Source organism: Myripristis murdjan, chromosome 11 (genome assembly GCF_902150065.1).
Source record: "Myripristis murdjan chromosome 11, fMyrMur1.1, whole genome shotgun sequence".
NCBI classification, from domain to species: Eukaryota; Metazoa; Chordata; class Actinopteri; order Holocentriformes; family Holocentridae; genus Myripristis; species Myripristis murdjan.
The window spans coordinates 17,507,250-17,522,971 of NC_043990.1; the positions used below are offsets into that span (position 1 = coordinate 17,507,250).

Here is a 15,722-nt window from a genome sequence, read left to right on the forward strand (position 1 = left end):
TTTAAGCGCGGCGCGACGGACACCTAATATTTTGACGTCTGTGGGTCCTCACGGGAGGGTGTGTTTACATTGTCGTCACAACATTTTGCCGAAGGAGGTGAGTAAAATGATTTCAATTCGTTGATTAAACAGATGTTAACATCGAAATAGCAGCAAAAGGCCGTTACAGTTAATAGCTGTTGACTCAATGATGACAGTACATACAGTGTTTATTGTGTACTGTCAACTATCTGGCCCAGTTTTGACAAATCAGTAAGGAAGTGCTAACGAACAGGGCTTGCTAGCTTACCACAAGCTAGCTGGTCAAAGTAAAAGCACAACATGTCAGCGGATCGGGTTTAGCAGCTCATCATTGTCTGCGGATTGTCTTTGGAGTGGCCCGTGTTTAGCTAAACTCAGCAGTGCGTGGTGCCAGGGTTTTAGCGTGGCCGGCCGGCCCTTTCATATTTTACCAAGCGACAGTCCTGAGGAGCTAAAACCTTAAAACAGGTTTCGCAGCACCTGGAATTCAAAGAACCAACGTTTTAACCCGTGACGCCTGCTACAGGTGTCCATCCAGTTACCGAGAAGTCATTTGATCTTTGATTTTATAGACCCAAAGAGTTGTTGACTCATGGCATGAAACTGAGTTAGATTAATTTCTAGTTTTCATGGGTAACAATTTCACTGTTAACCCCCACGGACACAACTGGGATGACTTTGATAGTTGGTAGGTAGGTAGGTAGGTAGATACTTTATTCATCCCGCAGGAAATTCACATTTTCTTCAGCAGTATCCACAGATTACAGATTAAGTAAATAAAAAAAAATAGAAATAAAGAATAAGATCTAAGTATAACAGAATAAGATCTGAGTACAACAGAATAACCTAAGTACAACCCAGTGTGCAAAAAGCAATGTGCAACAAAAAAAAAAAAAAACAGAAAAAACCGTGTGCATGGGTGTATAAAATGTGCATAGAGGTAGGTCAATGTGCAAATTTAGAAGATGTTAAATATGATACGATGATATGTTAAATTGGCAGCCAGAGCATTTGACACACATTTGCCATCAAGAGGCTGAAGAGGGTCTTGGATTACTTGTGTAATGCTTTGGAAAAACACGGATTAATGCACATTTGTCATTCCTAAGAAGAACCGCAAATTAAATTGTGATCAAAACTAATGCCTTTGCACAAAGGGTGAAACCCAAGCTGTTCCAAATGCCCAGTCTTCACAGTGTTTGTTTTTTTTGCGTTTTAGTTAGGTATACATCATATCTTTAACGTTACTATAGTTGGGCCTAATAGATTGTAACCTTGGTCCCACTCAGATCAAGCTCACACACACCAGCTGCTGCCATGTTCCACGGAATACCAGTGACAGGAGGGATAGGAGGAGGTGAGACACAGAAGCCTGATGTCTACACACTACACACTCCAAACACTGTTAAAAATAATTTCACTCATTTCATATACTTACTTTACCTCTATTTTTTCCACAGCCCCAGCCAATAAGCCTGAGTTATATGAGGTAAATGTGACTGCATGTGTTTTTTTAAGGGTTGGAGAGATAGGATTTTATTTCAATTTAATTTTCAAGACTTTAGCAATCTAAAGGATTAAATAAAATTATCAACACATTTTCTAATTGTATGTCATTTCTTCAAATTGCTAACTGAAATTAGCTTTTACAGGGAAAAATGTGAGTGATAGCCAACATCTTTACATTTAAACAATAAGTGACTTTGCTTTGTTACTTATTGATTACACGCTTTGAAACTTTAACCTCTATAAACTTATCATACTACTCTTAATTGACCCACAGATGCCAGTATTGACCTAATAAAACATGTTTGTTGCCAATGATGTTGCTTTTTTGAAATATACATTTGTCCATAGCAGTGTGTGTGTGCATAATACTATTAGACATACTTAATGTCATCTTAAGAAGCCCTTCATCACAAATCATGCCTCTTTTCAGGAGGTGAAGCTATACAAAAATGCAAGAGAACGAGAGAAGTAAGTGTGTGTACTAATGTCCAGTCTGAGCCTAATATGAATACACTGGAGCCCATGCAGGGTTCATGAAGTCGTTATGGTAACACCTCGCTGTTAACTCTGTCTCTGAAGGTATGACAACATGGCGGAGTTGTTTGCTGTCGTCAAAACTCTTCAGGCTCTGGAGAAAGCTTACATCAAAGACTGTGTCACACCAAATGAGTGAGTCCTACTTGAATTTGTATTCTGTGTGCGGGAGTACATATGTTTCTTTATATGTATATTTTTGTACACTCTCTGTATGTGTCCAGTAATGTGCGGTGGCCATCTGTTTCAGGTACACGGCTTCTTGCTCAAGACTTTTGGTTCAGTATAAGGCTGCTTTCAAACAGGTCCAGGGCTCTGATGTGGGCTCCATCGATGACTTCTGCAGGAAGTACAGGGTAAGCTCCTGATTTGGAGTGCACATGATTTGAGGAGACATTGGATATAGACCATTTTTTATATGGCCTATTTTGTCAGCTTGAATTATTAAGGGCCTGAAAAGGTAGTAATAATTGCACAAGCAAGAAAACTCAAACATTTTCAAAGTTGATATTGTTTACATTTGTATGCATTACCATTACTATGGTATTAAATGGTATTATTTAACTTTGTTATGGTAATAATGGAGGCTAACTTTGGCTTAATCAAGCTGAATTGCTGGGTTAACAAAATCTAAGCTAAATCTTGGCCAAAGCATTATCTTTTTCAGGTCCTTTTTAAGTACAATGGTTGCACGTTAACCAACAAACATGGATGGATTATATCTAATTTCTCCAAAACTCGGCTTGCAAAATGATTACATAAACCTCTACAGCTTAGTGTCAATGTCAGTGGAACCATTTCAACATGACATAATGTGGAGAAAACACAATACTATTTTTTATTTATTTATTTTGCATGTAGCTCACTCTTGTCATATTGTGTTCTAGCTTGATTGCCCACTCGCCATGGAGAGGATTAAGGAGGATCGGCCAATCACCATCAAGGATGACAAGGGCAATCTGAACCGCTGCATTGCAGATATAGTTTCTGTACGCTCTCTCTCTCTCTCCCTGCCATCGTATTACCTACTCAGTCAATGCAAACTCTGGGTTTGTTTGGGCTGTATGCCAGCATAAAAGTTGTTGCAGTTCCTTTTTTGATTAAATGATTTAATACGTTGTAGCACTGAGTGTACAAAGTGATCCCACCTAATTTGGCCCATCCTCAAATCAGAGACAGAAAACTTTGAGTGGGTATGGAGTTGCCAGAGGTGTCCACTGCCAGCTTTGACTCAGAGCCAACTGAGCCAGTGCTCGCCACATAGCGTAGTTCTGTTCAAAATGCAGGCTAAACCAGAGAAGTTTAAAGGAACCCATGAAATCAGATCGTAACCCCAAATGCAATCACTGGACAGTGAGATAGTGTGCTCTCTCGATGTTGTTGAGGGTGGAAAATTAATTTCCGCTTGCTGATAGTTTAAGCAGGAAAATACATTGAAGATGCTTATTGTCCTTTGTTTCTCGCTTTCCCTCTATCCTCCAATGTTTAGCTCTTCATTACTGTGATGGACAAGCTGAGACTGGAGATCAGGGCCATGGATGAGGTAAGTGGGCAGATATTAAATATTTGTGACAGGCTAATGGCTATATTGTTATAGTTACTGCTTAATAAACCTGAGTAACTGGATGCATTTTGTTTTCCTTTGGACCAGATCCAGCCAGACCTGAGAGAGCTGATGGAGACTATGAACAGAATGAGCAACATGCCTCCAGACTCTGAGGCTAAAGACAAAGTCAGCCTCTGGTATGTTACACTAGGCCACCCACATTGTTTATATTATCACTATGCCAGTTATTGTGTGTGTTATATACACAGCAACACTAGTGCAATATTTACAGTGCTTGCATTTGACTCCAGCTGTACTATAAAAAATGCATAAGCAGCTACACATGAACACTCAAATGAACAAACCCACGGCAGCTAACCGTGTGGTTTGAGTTAAAAGCACTGTGTGGGTAAAGGACTTCTTCGGGTGCAGACAATGACAACAAAGCAGTCAAATTTCATTGAGCATAGTGTAAAGGTTGGACTGGCAACCTGTTACAACAGTCTAATAACTTAAGAAAACTGCAACCATTTACTGTAATGCTGCGTTTAAAACCAGTAAAAAGCAACATTTGTGCCGTATTACAATAGCTAAAACCTCAGAGAATATCTAGTCTCATATCATGATACTGATATTATATCCATACATTACCCAGCCCTAGGTGATACCCATCTTTGCTGGAGGCTTAGCTCATGATGACTCTGATTGGATTGACGACTGTTGGCTATAAGTGGCTTTGGACAAAAGCATTTGCTAAATGACATATCATAATGATCTTGTGGATCTTTGTCTTGCTCTCGTTCCTCAGGTTGACCACCCTCAGCAGCATGTCGGCCTCAGATGAACTGGATGATTCTCAGGTTCGTCAGATGCTGTTTGACCTCGAATCGGCCTACAATGCCTTCAACCGCTTCCTCCACTCCTCTTAAACCGTCCCTCCATCCTACATCCATCTGTCTGGACTTCTCCCTCTAATACCTGATTAAAAAAATGAAGCACTCTACCTTTGTAGAGAGTGTATCTGCGTCTGGACAGGTGTTCTTGTTCACACCCTCTTTCCCTTCCTTTCCTCTGTCAGCATTAGTTTCCTGTGCTCCTATTGATGTTCTGTACCATTCAATCTCTTGACGTGACTGTCTCTGGTACATGGTTGTGCACTCCAGAGCAGCTCTCGATGCTGTCTGCAGCCTTGCCCACTGGGCTCTACCTGTGCTGTGAGGTGCTCCATTAGCCTCCCTTTTACCCAAAGCAGGGTGGTAAATCCTTTTACATCGTCCGTTCACCCTGCTCTTGAGAATAGTTTACTTCTCACTTTGTAATATCAAAAAGGGTCTAATTTTATACGTAAGTGTCACAGAGCAACAAAAAGCATGACAAAATTATATTGGACAAAGTGTGCACAAGATGAAAGGTTGTGTCAGCCAAAGCCTTTATATAATTAGAAAGAAGTATATACCTTTTTTTTTTTTTTTTTTCCTAAATATGTGCCCGCTACCTGATGGGGCTCAAAAATCATACAAAATTTAGGAGTCAGATTTGCATTTTTTTTTTCTCGGCTGTGTAATCACTTTTCTAATGCATCAGATCTGTTTTTACTGCAGTATACTTACACTAGTGTTTGTCAGTACAGTAAAAGAAGCTGAGAAAGGGTAAATCTGCTTCGTCTATCAGTTGATGTATATTAATGATATTCAACTGAAATAATTGTCTGGCTTTAAAGATCACTGTAGCACACTTCAAATTCATCATTACATTGGTGGAAGAAATGTTTATGTTTACTTGTTTTCCTCTTTGTGCATATTTTCTATCACTAGCACTGTTTTCAGTTAATATGTCTAGTTCAGATTTTGTCTAGAAGCGAGGGTTTGGCCACATTGAGTGGGCAAAAGAGAGGTGGACACAAACCCCTCCTAATTTTGCTTACTAAATATGTTTCAACCCTCAACAACAATTAGGGAGAACATATTTATTAAGAATTATCATTGTAAATAATAGTTTTGAATTTTAAATAAAACATGTAACACCTTTTTAGAAATAAAGCTGAAAAAAAAATCTACCTCCAAATGTCTTGCATATTGTGTAAATATTTTGGTGATATTTTTGCACATTTCAAATTTATTTGAAAGAAATGCAGTGGATCATGTTTTTATTTGTACAACACATAATGCACTGACTGGCTTTCCCCCCATATGATATCTCTTAATTATCAGTGTCGATGTCATGCTTTATTAGGATGTGGTATTACATTTAATATATTTACTAAAATGTATGCTGCACATGTTTAATGTCTAGTTGCTGTGCTGTTTTTTTTTTTCTTCTGGAGATATTTGTGCACATCCTCAGTGTTGAACATGTCAGCAGCATTTACCCTCGTGTATTTACATTCCATTTTATTACTATACTACACTTGTTTCTCCTTTTTTGCCTACTTTGTACTCTGTTGCATACACACATCACTTGTTCTTCTTCCAGACTGAATTCTAGGCCAACTTCTGCTGCTGCATAGGTGCCCATACAGAGATCAGAATTTAATATTTTAATTTTTTAATGTTATGCTTTAAAAACAGAAACCAATGCTTTTCTGAAAGAATTATTACTTTTTCTACCGAGGTTGTGTGTTTAATGGTGATTAGGGACCGGAGACCTGTCTTTAACCTCACTACATGTCTGGTTAATGCGACTGGCTCGTTTTCCTACAGAACTGGAATAACTAGACTGGCCAAACTCAGTCAGTGCTCTTAAGAGGCCATTTTGTCTGGTGCACCTCAACACAGCTACCTCACAGTGTTGGACAATGCCGTCATGGAGATCACTCTATGGCACCGAGCTTGAAGGATGCTATTCACCTGTCTAACTATCGGGAGGTGCCGATCTATGTCCTCTGTTTCTGTGCGGGTTCCTTTAAGGAGCGGGCAGCGGCTGGTTGTGTCTCCAGGACGACAAACAACTACAAAACGCTGCGTTAGCCCGGTCTGAGGTCCAGCGGCCAACCTGCACTTTGGGATTATCCAAACTCGCAGTCAGAACTGACTTCCACCCCCGGTGTTAAAAAAACAGAACAAAACAAAACAAAACATCAGCGACCGTGTTACTTTGGTGGACTGTGACAGAGAAATTTTAAGCACAGAGAGGAAACTAACCTGCGGCTTCAACATTGATTGATCAGGCAGCGACGCGGCGCTTGTCTAGTAACTTAAAAGTCGCATGTGGGTCTGCGCTGCCAACACTTTGCACCTGTTTTAAAGACATTTTAATCCTAATGATCTGTTTAAGGTACTATCAAACGACGTGAATAGTTGTGCGTGACCAAATGAACTGGACTCTAAAAATGAGCAAAAAAGGCGAAGGGGTGAGCGTCTCCGAGGTGGAGGAACACATCTCTCTGAAATATGAAATCAAGAAGAGGCTTGGAAAAGGGGTGAGTGCATAAAAACGGTTTAATTTTATTACTGTAGTCAGGTATTGCGTTGTCAACACAAATCGCATCAGCAAAGTTTCAAGTTGTATGTTTCCTCAGAAATACTTTGGCCTAAGTTTCACTTTGCAATCACTTGTTATATTAAGAGTCACGCTCTTTTATTCAGTCTGCGCACGTTGCACACGGTGTTCACCACGAAATTCTTCCTTCTTAGGATAAATTCTTCAAATTCTCCAGATTTAAATGTCCTGAGTTGAATAGCAGTGTCGTAAGCAGGAGGTTTGTTTACTCTCGCAGGACAGATCAGCTGAGCTGGGAGGACAGTTTTCCCCCCCTTGCAGTGTCAGAGTCCAAACCCTTTGTTTTGCTTTCCACTAGTAGCTTTCTATGGTAGCCACAGGACTAAAGACAGATGGGGCTCTTTCCATATACTGTCCTCAGAGACTTTCAAATTGCTTCTCTGATGTGTAGACACTATTAGTGGCCAGGTGGCGACCTGGGACTGCCACGTATACGCGTCATATTTGCTAACAACCACACCTGAATGGGAGGGAGAGGAGAGGCCTGGCTCATGTTGCACAGCAGCTGGACCTGTTTACTGTCTGCTGTGGTTTCACCTGCAGGAAGCTGGGCGGTAGCACTGTGCAGTGATCCCTGCAGGGAGACAAAGACCTGCTGGACATGGCACTGTCAGAGAAAGTCATAAAGTAGGGTTACAGCAGCAATGATTGATGCACGTTGTAGTATTATTGTGGGATATACATAGTGTGGTTTTAAAGCTTAATTTAATTTAATCATCTTTCCCCTGTAAACAACACATTTCCTTTTCTGGACCCACTTTAGTAGGAAGTTGGTCGCTCCAGTGGGAGAAAGCGGCTCAGTTAAGCTGAGGTCACCCCTGTCCAGATTAAAGGACACTGAGTTGAAACAGCGTCTTTATACACATACCTGAGTGTTCACAGGGATAACAATGTTCTGGACTAGACAGAGGACACCAGTTCCATCTTTAAGAAGGTCTGGGTCAGACTCTTTTTCCTTAGGTCATTTGATATCAGTAGGTCTCTACTGCATGTGTTTAATCAAAGTATTGTAGCGCATGCTTCTCAATGAGGTTGTCTGTTGTGTGAAAAGCCCAACAGCTGACATCAGAAACAAGGTCGACAAACTGATTTGGAGGGCAGGATCCATCACTGGACTGACCTGAGATTCTGTAGAGGCCATAACAGAGCAGAGAACAAGAAGCTCAGGTGTATTCTGGTGTGTGATGACTCCCTCTGTATGGTGTTTTTAATGACCTAAGGAGTACTTGTAGCAGCCATACCCTCATGTCTTCATGTCCTACTAAAAAAGATGTGGGAAGTCTTTTGTGCCTACAGCAGTCAGGTTTTTCAGCTGCTGACAAAGGATGATGCTGTGGTAATAGTGATGTTAATGACTGATGTTATCTTTATTTGTTGTGGTGGTATGTTTATGTCATGGATGTAGCACAGGGATTTGTGATCCCCCTCTTTGATTCTGCTATGGGATGGTATGACTGTAATTTTATTGTGTAATATGTGTGTTGTCAAACCAGTTTCTCCTTGGGGGATTAATAAAGTATGCTGTATCATAAGCTGATTTAGTGCCCGGTGTTACTCCTCATCACCTAGCTGGGTTACGGTTTACTCATTTTCTGCACTTTTTACATTGTTGCTATCCTGTGATGCTCTTACTGAATGTAATTTTCCCAAAGAAGCAGCAGGCGCAGTGTTTTCATTGTGTGTTGTGTGTCTGTCTCAGGCCTATGGCATCGTGTGGAAGGCAGTCGACAGACAGACAGGCGAGGTTGTGGCTGTGAAGAAGATCTTTGATGCCTTCAGAAACAGGACAGATGCCCAGGTGTGTTCTTGTGACCTTAAGTGACAATGAGATAATGCATGCCATCACTCTAAAATATTAACTTTGAGTATATCTAGCTACAAATTGTCTAACCTGTTTCACCTGAGTTAGGCCAATGATTAAATAGAACAACGTGACAGTGTGTACTCAGTTTATTGCTCCACATGACTTGTGGGTTACAAAACCTGATTGGTGATTGCTTTACCTTTTGCAGCGGACATTCAGAGAAATCATGTTCCTTCAGGTAAGGATAACTTAAAGTCAGATATATACCACACTGTAGTCTGAAAGCATGTGTTCTTTTAATCTCATTCCCAGGCTATTACCAGTCGTTAGATAAGAACTGTAAATCAGGCTTTTCTCAAGTTATGAACAGAGGTCACACAAGCAGAGTCATAAATAAGTGCCATTGGTTTTGAAAAGGAAATTAAAATACCCGTTTCTCAATGTTTCCTCAGGGGATAGACACCTTTACAACTTTAGCCCCTCATGTGTTTTCTCCACTCATTCCTCCTGCTATATCTTCTGCTATGTGCACCCTCTGTTTCTTAATCCTCTTTCCAGTCCCTTTAAAAATGCGTCAAGTGCACAAAATACCACAGACATTTTCTTATTATTTATTACTAAGGTGAGTCCAGGTAAAAGACATCATCCCTCATTAATTAATTACTGGCTTAGTGCGGTTTGTTTTTCCATGACGTTGTGTGTATGGAAAGAAAGGAGGATGCCAGTAAGATTCCTAAACTTATTCTGCATTGGCCCGGTCTCAAAGGTTAATGGCAGTGGTGTCAGCATTACTGCTGTTGAAATAGAGCCACAGCTGCTCAGTATTGTGGGAGAAAAGCAGAGTAATGATACTGTACCATTCCAGTAGCTTGTTCAGTGCATCAGTATTATATTTAAAAAAAAAAAAAAAAAAAAAAAAAACAGGAAACAGGTGACATGGCTTGTATCAGTAGTTTAGTGAGCTCCTATTTCTATTTTTCTCTCTATCATGTATATACCTGTTTGTCTCTTTATCTTTTACTCACACCCATCTACACTCATGTGACTGTCAGCTGTGCCGCTGCCCCCTAATCAGCTGTTGTCATCTTCCAGTTAAACTCCAGTAGAGCAGTCATGAGGTTTGCATAGCAGGGGAACATAGTCAACCATTACGTAACTAAAACTCTACCTTGTATACATAACCTTGATATCTACCAGTTATTATGGGTCAACAGTGTAGTCTGCGTGTGTTTTGTGTGGTTTCCATCACTAAACGTGTTTATCCTGTGAACAGGAGTTTGGGGATCACACCAACATCATCAGGCTTCTCAATGTCATCAGAGCACAGAATGATAAAGACATTTACCTCATCTTTGAATTTATGGGTGAGTGTTGATGCAGCCTCTTGGACGTTGCATCACCTTTACATGATCATGATCTCAGTAATCAGAGGCACAGAGTCCGAGCAGTGACGCCAGCGTTTGACTTGCATTGCTCCTGAACTGTGGCACACATTCACAACTTAAACAAACACTCATTGTCGTGGTTTTTATGCACAAAGCCTTTTAAAAACAATAGCCTGATCTGTTACACCCAGGACTTTGACTTAGATCACCACCCACAAACGTTGTGCTGTGCAGCTAATTTCAGATGAACAAACATAAAATACAGCAACACGGAGAAGAATGAGCGCTGCAGTGGCACTCAGCAATTTTAGTTGGCACTGAAATGTGTGTGTGTGTGTGTGTGTGTGTGTGTGTGTGTGTGTGTGTGTGTGTGTGTGTGTGTGTGTGTGTGTGTGTGTGTGTGTGTGTGTGCACACACGCCTGTGTCTCTGTGAGTGTGTGTGCATGCATGTACACCCTGAAGTAGTATGCACAGCATGGCAAATAGGTGTGCATGGTTATATCTACTTTCTACAGTTTGTGATGTACATGCAGTTTTTTAAGTGTGTGTGTATGTATGTGTCTGTTTGTATGTGTGTGTGTGTGTGTGTGTGTGTGTGTTTGAGGAGTTTTGCTTCTCTTGGCTGCCTGCAGTGCCCCACTGCTGAGTCCACAGATTGGTCTCCCTCTCTGCAGTCTAATCCACAGCCATGCAGCAGTCCCACACACACCTTCACTGCTGCCTCCACAAGTGCCAGCAGCTCCAGCTCCATTGTTTTTCTCCAGCCTTTACTTAAAAGCTGGGGCTGTTGTTGTTCGCTATGACTTCCAAACTGTGAATTGTGCATTTATATGTTGCCTAGGGCTGAATAATTAATCAAAACATTATTGAAATCGTAATATGGTAATTGTAATTGTGCAATATCCAAATCATAGGAGCTGAATTTTTTTAATAATGGTAATATGTGTGATAAAACACAGCTGTAATTGTATTTTGCAGATGTAAGAAAACATGTTTGTTTGGTACAGACCCAAGCAAAAATGACATTGTTGTCATTTTAAAATGCATTTCTGTGAAAATGTAAAATATGATACAAAAATTATCATTCCTGCTGAAATCGCAATTCATATCGTCACCGCAATATCTGTAAAATTAATCACAAGTTTGCGATATGATTTTTTTTTTTTTTAACATATCATTCAGGCCTAACATTGACCTTGGTTAGTTGCCTGGCGATAATATCACTGCTGTCAAAGTCATATTTCCTTTAATCACTGGTTCTCCTTTGTGCCAGATACTGACCTGCATGCAGTTATAAAGAAAGGCAGTTTATTGAAGGACATCCATAAGCGTTTTGTCATGTACCAGCTCCTCAAAGCCACCAAGTACCTGCACTCAGGAAACGTTATCCACAGGGACCAAAAGGTATGCCAGCGAGGTTATCACAGAGAGAGTGCTGAGGAGTAATAGTTGAATGCAGTATGGCAATTATTGAAATGCATTTGAGTTGAATTATATCCACCCAAATTAGGTACCTGTGATAAATCTTTTTTATGTGTTATCTATTATTATTTTTGGTTTCTGTTGTAAAATTTTGTAGATTTAGGGCTAAAAATTTGAGCTGTTATATTCACTGTAACACACTCTCAAACTGACCTCTGGGTAGAGGAATATAAGTCAGCCTTTTTATTGTCCTTGTGAAGAATGTTTCCCATTTCGGTGTCCTCCGCAGCCGTCCAACGTCCTCCTGGACACCGACTGTCGTGTCAAACTGTGTGACTTTGGGTTGGCCAGATCTCTCTGCCAGATGCAAGAGGATTCTGGGAACCCGGCGCTGACGGAATACGTGGCCACGCGGTGGTACCGAGCTCCTGAGATCCTGCTGGGATCCACAAGGTACAACAGCGACAGGCATCTGTTGTAAATATTGTGCTTTTGCTCTTTACAGCAGTTCATTCAAAAATAATATGCAACTTGGGTTTTGTAATCAAGGCTGAACCTATCCTGGTATAAGTGAACATAAGCAGAATTCCTATTTAGAAACCTACATATATGTTGTTATAAGTGTCCAGCACTGTCAAAGGCACAATCTTTTCCCAAGGTACACCAAGGGTGTGGACATGTGGAGCATTGGTTGTATCCTGGGAGAGATGCTTTTGGGTAAAGCCCTGTTCCCCGGGACATCCACCATCAACCAAATAGAGAAGATAATGAGTGCCATACCACACCCCAGCCCAGATGGTGACTAAAACACACCATGTATAGTTCACTCAAACCTACAGCACTTTACTGTCAGTGAGGGAGACTGTTCAGCTCTATGAGCTAATAAAATGCAATTGTACTTTCAGATATTCTCTCTATCAAGTCTGAATATGGTGCCTCTGTTATTCAGAGGATGTTACTGAAGTAAGTCTTATTTTTATTATTTGTGTTAATTGTGCTATAAAAATCCTGTACATGATTTGTGTTGGCAGTGCACATTTGCTGTCTGTGCATATATGATCTGTACATCTCTTAATCTCAAAACCCAAAAATGCACACCTTTGCACAAGTCTCTGAAGACCGTAGAAGAAATCATGACAAGAGTCTATAATTAATTGTTTGTTATTTAGTTTTCTATTTTCTCAGAGATCTCATTTTTACATCCTTACATTCTCCAAATGTTTTCTCTTCTGCTTTCTGCATCCATCTCATTTTCTCCCTCCTTCTTCAGACCCCAGGTGCCTCTGGAGGATCTTCTCCAGCCATCTGTGCCTGCTGATGCTCTGGACCTGCTGAAACGCTTGCTTGTTTTCAACCCAGACAAGAGGCTCACTGCTGAGCAAGCCCTCCAACACCCATATGTAGCCAGGTACTGACAGGGAGAAGACTTGGTCAGACCCCCATTCACTGACTAACACAGGACAACACTGTTCTCTTCTCTTTGCTTTAGTTTTATGAATGGTTAGAATAAATAATGTAGCAAATTAAGTTATTATATTACACTGTTTGTGTTAAGATTAGATCTGCCTCATTTTTTTGTTGCTGTCTATAAACTGTTTTATTTGTAACTGTGTTTTCTCCCCCTGAAGGTTCCATAACCCAGCCAAGGAGCCAGCCCTGAGTTATGATGTTGTGCTGCCGCTGGATGATGATGTACAGTTGTCTGTGGTTCAATACCGCAACAAACTTTATGAGGTACACAGCAAGCTATAAACGTTTTTAATGCAGCATGAGGAAATTGAAGTTTACACAATATAATGCATACAGCGGAGTGCACTAAAACTCTGGAGTACTCATTATGAAACTAAGCGCGTTTCTGCAAAATGATTCTTTTAATAGCCTGATAAATCTCTCATGAAACTATCATGATAGTTTGTACTAAAACTGTTATATTTTCATCTTCCTTACCTAAAAAAAAGATGATGGTGGAGAAAAGAACTAATCAGACCATGCCAAGACCAATCCAGCCGAAGCAGAGTGACAGAACTGGCTCTGGCTCATCAGGATCCGGGTCAGACTCGGCATATGACAGGGAGCATGTCAACGGCAAGGACAAACCCACCGGGAACGACAAAGAAGAAAAGGTCCCCGATGCAGAACAAGATGGGACTGTTGACCAAGACAGGAAAACACAACATGAAAAGACTGATAGGTCAAAAAGCTTGCCTTTACATGGAGGCATCATAAAACCTGGGCCAGAAAATGAATCCATCCAGCCCCCTGTGGAGAAGTCTAGCCGGACAGCTAACCCTGTCATAGGGAAGCTCACGTACAACCCCATCACACACGCCCCGAGTATGTATGGAGTTTGGGCCCTACACATTGGCAGTACAATGCTAGAGGTTTTACATCCTTGTATAAATTGCGCACACGTTGCTCAGTATAGAAATAGAAACTCAGACACTTTGCTGTCCTTATGATTCATCACATGATGCTGTCTCTCTTTTTGACCAACTTGCATGACTCTTCTCTTTGTCATTTAGATGGTTTTGTCAGGAGTCCAGGCGGCCCTCCGCATTATTACCAGTGTAGTGCAGCGACCAGGAGACAGACAAGCAATGAGCATATTACTACATCACCAACAGAGGGCGCTAATGCTAATACAGTAAGCAGCAGACCTCATTCAGAATGACCATTCACTGTTCTGCTGATTGTTTTTTTTTTTTTTTTATCTCTCTTAGTGTGATGTAATCTTGATTTGTTTGCTTTTCCACCCTTCCTCCCATCACCCTCTTTGTTCTGTGCTTTCCCCTCACTCCCCCTCTTGTTATTTTTTTGACTACTGAAATTTTCTCCTACTTACACTCTATTTTTCTCCCCTTCCAGTCCATAGAGCAGATCCTACAGCGTGGGCGCTCAGCCCCTGTGGCCCGCACCCACTCCTTCTCCCTGACTCTAACTCAAGCCCACAACAACCCGCTTGTCCGCAGGGACGAGCCATTGATGTCCCCAGGGATATGTGTGACCTCTGCCCACCTGGTCAGTCCACTGTGCCCCATCATATGTACTTTATATCCCAAAGCTAGCATGCAGTTGAAGGTTATCAACCACATATCAACTACATGTTAAACCTTGGTGATCATGAGTCTTAGAATGTAAATGTCACATGTCAAGTCATGGCACTTCTTATTGTGTTTGAGAAGTGTGTGCAATGTATGTTGCTATCTGAGAAACTGGAAAACAGATATTTTTTTAATATAATTTTGATTTTAAATTTGATTCTTGCTCTGAGGATTTTTTTTCTTACTGATATCTCCTTTTTCTTCTCATCCAGTACGAGCGCTCCCACTCTCAGGTCCGTGAAGCGCGCCCGCCACCACGTTTCAGCAAGAAAGTCTTTCAGAACAACTCTAATGTGGCAGGCGCGGGTGACCCTCGGGCCAAACTGGGCAGCTATTCCCAGGCTTATGGCACTATCAACAAGACCGGATTGGACAATCTACTGCGGAACTGCCCTTACAACCAATAACACACTGGAGTTTACATGGATAGATGGGACCTGCGTTTTGCTTGTATTAGGAAAGGCCCCTTCCACTACAAACGTTACCTTCAACTAGGATGTTGCCAGGTGAAAGAGACCTTGTAAAAAAATATATATAGAGAGAGAGAGAAATAAAAAAAAGCTCTACATTGTATAGATTGTGCCCATGGAGACATGGAATTCCATCCACTGTGACAGTGAATGTGTATTTGTAAAGTTCAGTGTGATTTCATATCACTGTTATCAAATTTGATCAGAAACACATGTTGACATGCCAAACTGGTATACACAGTTTTTCCATATTTTACTTTCAGTTCTATTTTATATAGTGGAGTAACTTATGCAACAGAGAAATATGTTTAATGTAAATACAGTTACAAGAAACCTGTTTGTTCCTTTAACGTGTATAGAAAGCAAAACAACAACAACAACAACAAGGGTCCTTTTTTTTCTTGGGCCCAATTCATATTCTGCTACAGACA

At 40.9% G+C, this 15,722-nt stretch overlaps 2 protein-coding genes across 2 annotated transcripts; both read left to right on the top strand.

Annotated features, from left to right (window-relative positions):
• The first annotated feature begins 6 nt into the window (after positions 1-6).
• Positions 7-5,670, top strand: vps28 (VPS28 subunit of ESCRT-I). Its single transcript, XM_030063575.1, has 10 exons — positions 7-97; positions 1,311-1,378; positions 1,482-1,510; positions 1,961-1,998; positions 2,110-2,199; positions 2,315-2,420; positions 2,952-3,053; positions 3,554-3,607; positions 3,716-3,807; positions 4,419-5,670. Exons 2-10 carry the CDS (start codon positions 1,339-1,341, stop codon positions 4,537-4,539), a joined length of 672 nt encoding a protein of 223 aa, XP_029919435.1. The 5' UTR covers positions 7-97; positions 1,311-1,338; the 3' UTR covers positions 4,540-5,670.
• Positions 5,671-6,557: 887 nt separating this feature from the next.
• Positions 6,558-15,659, top strand: mapk15 (mitogen-activated protein kinase 15). Its single transcript, XM_030063156.1, has 14 exons — positions 6,558-7,028; positions 8,808-8,906; positions 9,121-9,150; positions 10,186-10,276; positions 11,572-11,702; positions 12,010-12,173; positions 12,379-12,518; positions 12,626-12,683; positions 12,991-13,128; positions 13,349-13,454; positions 13,679-14,054; positions 14,243-14,364; positions 14,586-14,738; positions 15,034-15,659. The coding sequence occupies exons 1-14, from the start codon at positions 6,921-6,923 to the stop codon at positions 15,226-15,228; spliced, it is 1,911 nt and encodes a 636-aa protein (XP_029919016.1). The 5' UTR covers positions 6,558-6,920; the 3' UTR covers positions 15,229-15,659.
• Positions 15,660-15,722: the final 63 nt, after the last annotated feature.

Excerpts from the sequence above, each read along its gene's own strand:
- vps28 (XM_030063575.1), top strand. The coding sequence starts at position 1,339 with ATGTTCCACGGAATACCAGTGACAGGAGGGATAGGAGGAG. Across the intron at positions 2,421-2,951 it reads ACTTCTGCAGGAAGTACAGG|CTTGATTGCCCACTCGCCAT; the intron begins GTAAGCTCCTGA and ends ATTGTGTTCTAG. Across the intron at positions 3,608-3,715 it reads AGATCAGGGCCATGGATGAG|ATCCAGCCAGACCTGAGAGA; the intron begins GTAAGTGGGCAG and ends CCTTTGGACCAG.
- mapk15 (XM_030063156.1), top strand. The coding sequence starts at position 6,921 with ATGAACTGGACTCTAAAAATGAGCAAAAAAGGCGAAGGGGTGAGCGTC. Across the intron at positions 9,151-10,185 it reads GAGAAATCATGTTCCTTCAG|GAGTTTGGGGATCACACCAA; the intron begins GTAAGGATAACT and ends TCCTGTGAACAG. Across the intron at positions 14,055-14,242 it reads CCCCATCACACACGCCCCGA|ATGGTTTTGTCAGGAGTCCA; the intron begins GTATGTATGGAG and ends TTTGTCATTTAG.